The sequence below is a fragment of the Chrysemys picta genome, chromosome 2 (genome assembly GCF_011386835.1).
Source record: "Chrysemys picta bellii isolate R12L10 chromosome 2, ASM1138683v2, whole genome shotgun sequence".
NCBI lineage: Eukaryota > Metazoa > Chordata > Testudines > Emydidae > Chrysemys > Chrysemys picta.
The window spans coordinates 260,924,561-260,928,804 of NC_088792.1; the positions used below are offsets into that span (position 1 = coordinate 260,924,561).

Genomic DNA, 4,244 nt, shown 5'->3' on the forward strand with positions numbered 1-4,244 from the left:
GCCTGTCACCCCTCCTGATCGGGACTGTGTGTATGGGGGGTCTATTTGACTTTGTGGCAGGGGGAGGACGGTTACAGATCCCCTGCTGTGTGGCTCTGTGATCCTGCCTAAGGACCGGCGCTCAAGATCTGTAACTGCCCTCCCCCGCCACAAAGTCACAGAGCAACCCCCCCCCCCAACATAACATGAAAACAACCTCCCAGACTAACCGGGGTAACTAGTCACTGCATCACTGCACTGTGTATGTGCCCTGCTGCTGTGCCTGCCCCCGACTATGTACCCTGCCAAAGGAGACTGTCCTGTCCAATTACCAACCCCCTTTCCCCTCCTCCTCCAAAAGAACATGATTGAAACAGTAGTTAACAGAAACGAATTTTTTATTATCAACTACACATGGCATTGGGAGGTGAAACTTGGACGTGGGCTTCTGTCAGGCGGGAAGGAAAGAACTTTTCAAATTTTGGGAAATGAGAGCCTTCTGGTACTAGAGCTCTCTGCAGGGGTGGAGTGAGAGTTAGCAGGGACTCTGCCGCCTCTCCTTCTTTGCACTTTGGGTGAGGTGGGTATGGGACTTGGTGGCGGGGGAGGGCGGTTACAGATGGACTGCAGCGGGGCTCTGTCCTCCTGCCTCCGTTCCTGCAGAACATCCACAAGGCGCCGGAGCGTGTCCGTTTGCTCCCTCAGTAGTCCAAGCAGCGTTTGAGTCGCCTGCTGGTCTTCCTGCCGCCACCTCTCCTCCCGATCCATGTTGGCTTGGTGCATTCGGGTCAAGTTCTCCCGCCACTGGGTCTGCTGTGCTGCCTGGGCTTGGGAACAGGCCATAAGCTCAGAGAACATGTCCTCCCGTGTCCTCTTCTTCCTACGCCTAATCCGCGCTAGCCTCTGGGAGTGTGATTCCAGGCTAGGTTGTGAGACAGTCGCAGACGGGGCTGTGGAAATGGGAAAAAGGGAGTGAATTCCTAAGAAAGATAAATGTAGTTGTGAACAAAGAACATAGTCTTTCTCTGTGAACAAGACCATGCACAGCACCTTTCACATGCGCACTCAGCACAAGGTCGAATTCTCGGCCTTCGCATTCAGTGCCTGGGGTCTTGAACAGCACATTTGAGAAGCGAGGCAGCACAACGGAATTTCTGTTGCAGGCAGACATGGTAAGCCGTACACTTGTGGCAGTTTAAAACTTTTATATTACCACTGGCCTCATTTCACATTTAAATCAATGTCAGTCCCTGCTGCCAGCAATCCGGCAAGCGGGAACTCTGCCCCTGTCCCACCCCCTCGCGGCTGTCCCCGGGAACGATCCCTTTCGGCTGCCCCTCTCCCGCCTCCACCGCGTGGCTGCAAACCAGCGGTTACAGTTCTGTAAAGGAACGGGAAAGCAGTCCCAACACTAACATTCCCCTACCTAATTAAAAGCAGGTCACCATGGCCGACATCACCCTGATGAGGATCTCCGAGAGCGACAAAGAGAGAATGCTCCGGGAAAGCCTCCAAAGACCAGGGCCGTATGCCGCCCTGCTGTGCAGAGCAATGATCCCGGAGTACTTGATAATCTCGTGGCGTGGCAACGTGTCGTACTTCGGAGGACCCAATAAGGCCGCTCTCCCCAAGAACCTCATGCAACGGCTTTCAAGTTACCTCCAGGAGAGCTTCATCGAGATGTCCCAGGAGGATTACTGCTCTATCCCCGGACACATAGACCGCATTTTACTGTAGCTGCAGTAGCAGGGAATAAACAGTAGAGCGGCTTGTGCAGGACAATCACTGAAAACCGGACATTGCTAGATTTCTTTTCAAAACTTGCACTGCCCCTTACTAAACCGTTAAGCGCCTAGGGCACACTAATCATGAACAACCCATTCTTTTAATTGTTAATATTCCTGTTTTGTTAAAAATAAATGTTTAGATGTTTACAACACTTACTGGCTGATCCTTCACCAGATTCTGTGTCCGGGGTAACGGCTGGGGACGCTTCGTAGGGGATCTCTGTAAGGGTGATGAAGAGATCCTGGCTGTCGGGGAAATCAGCGTTGTGAGAGCTGCCGACTGCCTCGCCCTCCTCATCTCCTTCCTCATCTTCCCCGTCCCCTAACATGTCCGAGGAACCGGCCGTGGACAGTATCCCATCCTCAGAGTCCACGGTCACTGGTGGGGTAGTGGTGGCGGCCGCACCGAGGATGGAATGCAGTGCCTCGTAGAAACGGGATGTCTGGGGATGGGATCCGGAGCGTCCGTTTGCCTCTTTGGTCTTCTGGTAGCCTTGTCTCAGCTCCTTGATTTTCACGCGGCACTGCGTTGCATCCCGGCTGTATCCTCTCTCTGCCATGTCTTTAGAGATCTTCTCGTAGATCTTTGCATTCCTTCTTTTGGATCGCAGCTCAGAAAGCACGGACTCATCGCCCCACACAGCGATGAGATCCAAGACTTCACGATCAGTCCATGCTGGGGCTCTCTTTCTATTCACAGACTGCACTGCCATCACTGCTGGAGAGCTCTGCATCGTTGCCAGTGCTGCTGTGCTCGCCACGATGTCCAGACAGGAAATGAGATTCAAACTGGCCAGACAGGAAAAGGAATTCCAATTCAAATTTTCCCGGGGCTTTTCCTGTGTGGCTGGTCAGAGCATCCGAGCTCGCACTGCTGTCCAGAGCGTCAACAGAGTGGTGCACTGTGGGATAGCTCCCGGAGCTATTAGCGTCGATTTCCATCCACACCTAGCCTAATTCGACATGGCCATGTCGAATTTAGCGCTACTCCCCTCGTCGGGGAGGAGTACAGAAGTCGAATTAAAGAGACCTCTATGTCGAACTAAATAGCATCGCAGTGTGGACGGGTGCAGGGTTAATTCGATGTAACGGCGCTAACTTCGACATAAACGCCTAGTGTAGACCAGGCCTAAGTGATTTACAGTATCAGTCATCTGCCATTCTTTGAATGGCACAAAATAAAATGGGACTGCTAGGTTTACATCTAGATTTTTTCCTCTGGATATGCCTATAAAACTAAGTTAACCTTCACATACCTAGTGAAAAAAAATGGTGAACTTTTGTAAATTCTATTAACAAAGAAAAAAGAGGAAGAAAAATGGAGAAATGTTATTTCGTAGCCATACTCCATGACTCTTTCTTTTTTTAAGATCATAGTTTAGCCTCAGTGGTTATGAGTATGTTTTGGGTTGGAGGTATAATTTCTAGCTTGAGAAGACATACCTGCACTAATAAAGAAGAAGAAGAAGAAGAATTGTAGCCACTGCATCACTAGGGGCTAGCCACCCTCAGTACAGACCCATGACAAGCTCCTCCCACTGCTCTGGCCACCACAGCTACATTTCTTTTTCTAGTATGCTAGCTCAAACTGGCACAAAAATGGGGTTTATGCCATTTATGCTGGGCCTAAATTGGGTGTGATTTGGGGGGAATGATAGATATGGACTAAAGTGTGGGAAATACTAGACTTTCACAAAACCTTGCTGTTTCATGGTCCAGGGTGGAAACCTGGACTGGGTCACCCCAATCCCCAGCAGGAGCCCTGGGTGAAGAAGCCCTGAGACCGGGCATCCCGAGCCCCAGCTGGGGGGTAGAAGCCCGGAGCCTGGGCTCCCCAGCTGTAGTTGACAGGAGTGGAAGCTCCCAGCCATGGCCGGAGCCACGGGGCTGAAGCCAGAAGTCCTGATCCTGGGCTGATCTGGTGGGGGTTGCCCCAAGCCACAGCTAGGAGTGGGTCAGAAGCTCCAAGCCCAGGCTGCCTGAGATGGGTGGGGGTGCAGAAGCCTGGAGCCCAGGCTGCCCCAGCTGGAGTGGCAGGGGGTGCCCCAAGTCCCAGCTGGAGCAACAGGTTACAGAAGCCCAGAGCCAGGGTTGTCTCAGCTGGGGGAGGGGTGGAAGCCCCCAGCCTGGCTGCCCCAAGCCCTGGCTGGAGCAGGAGGGAGGCCCCAAGCCCAGGCTGCCCCAGCTGGAGCTGCCAGCCCCCAACCCAGCAAGAGGCTCTGGGGGCGGGGGACAGAAGCCCAGAGCCTAGCTCCTGGGCTGCTGCAGTGCAGAAGTGAGCGTGTACCATCCTCATCTCTGTGCTGCCTCTGGAGGTGGGTCTGATCTCCCTACCAGGACCAGCCCTGCAGGGGAAAGACAAGTCCTGTCCCTCCATAGCATGGCCAGACTAGCCGTTAGGAGCCCCAGGGTCCCAGAGCAAGGGAGATCAGATTTCACAGGAAAGGGCTGATTTCACTTGCCTGACATGGTTTTCAG

At 53.1% G+C, this 4,244-nt stretch overlaps 1 protein-coding gene across 1 annotated transcript; it reads right to left on the reverse strand.

Annotated features, from left to right (window-relative positions):
* Positions 1 to 314: 314 nt before the first annotated feature.
* LOC135981795 (uncharacterized) lies at positions 315 to 2,903 on the reverse strand. Its single transcript, XM_065586046.1, has 2 exons — positions 1,924 to 2,903; positions 315 to 929 (listed from the first exon to the last, which is right to left on the reverse strand). The coding sequence occupies exons 1-2, from the start codon at positions 2,498 to 2,500 to the stop codon at positions 454 to 456; spliced, it is 1,053 nt and encodes a 350-aa protein (XP_065442118.1). The 5' UTR covers positions 2,501 to 2,903; the 3' UTR covers positions 315 to 453.
* Between the last annotated feature and the right edge of the window lie 1,341 nt (positions 2,904 to 4,244).

What these genes read in the sequence shown, in the direction of transcription:
- LOC135981795 (XM_065586046.1), bottom strand. Translation starts at nt 2,500, where the DNA reads ATGCAGAGCTCTCCAGCAGTGATGGCAGTGCAGTCTGTGAATAGAAAG. An exon ending in ATCTGGTGAAGGATCAGCCA is followed by an intron (nt 930 to 1,923) that starts GTAAGTGTTGTA and finishes CCATTTCCACAG; the next exon opens with CCCCGTCTGCGACTGTCTCA.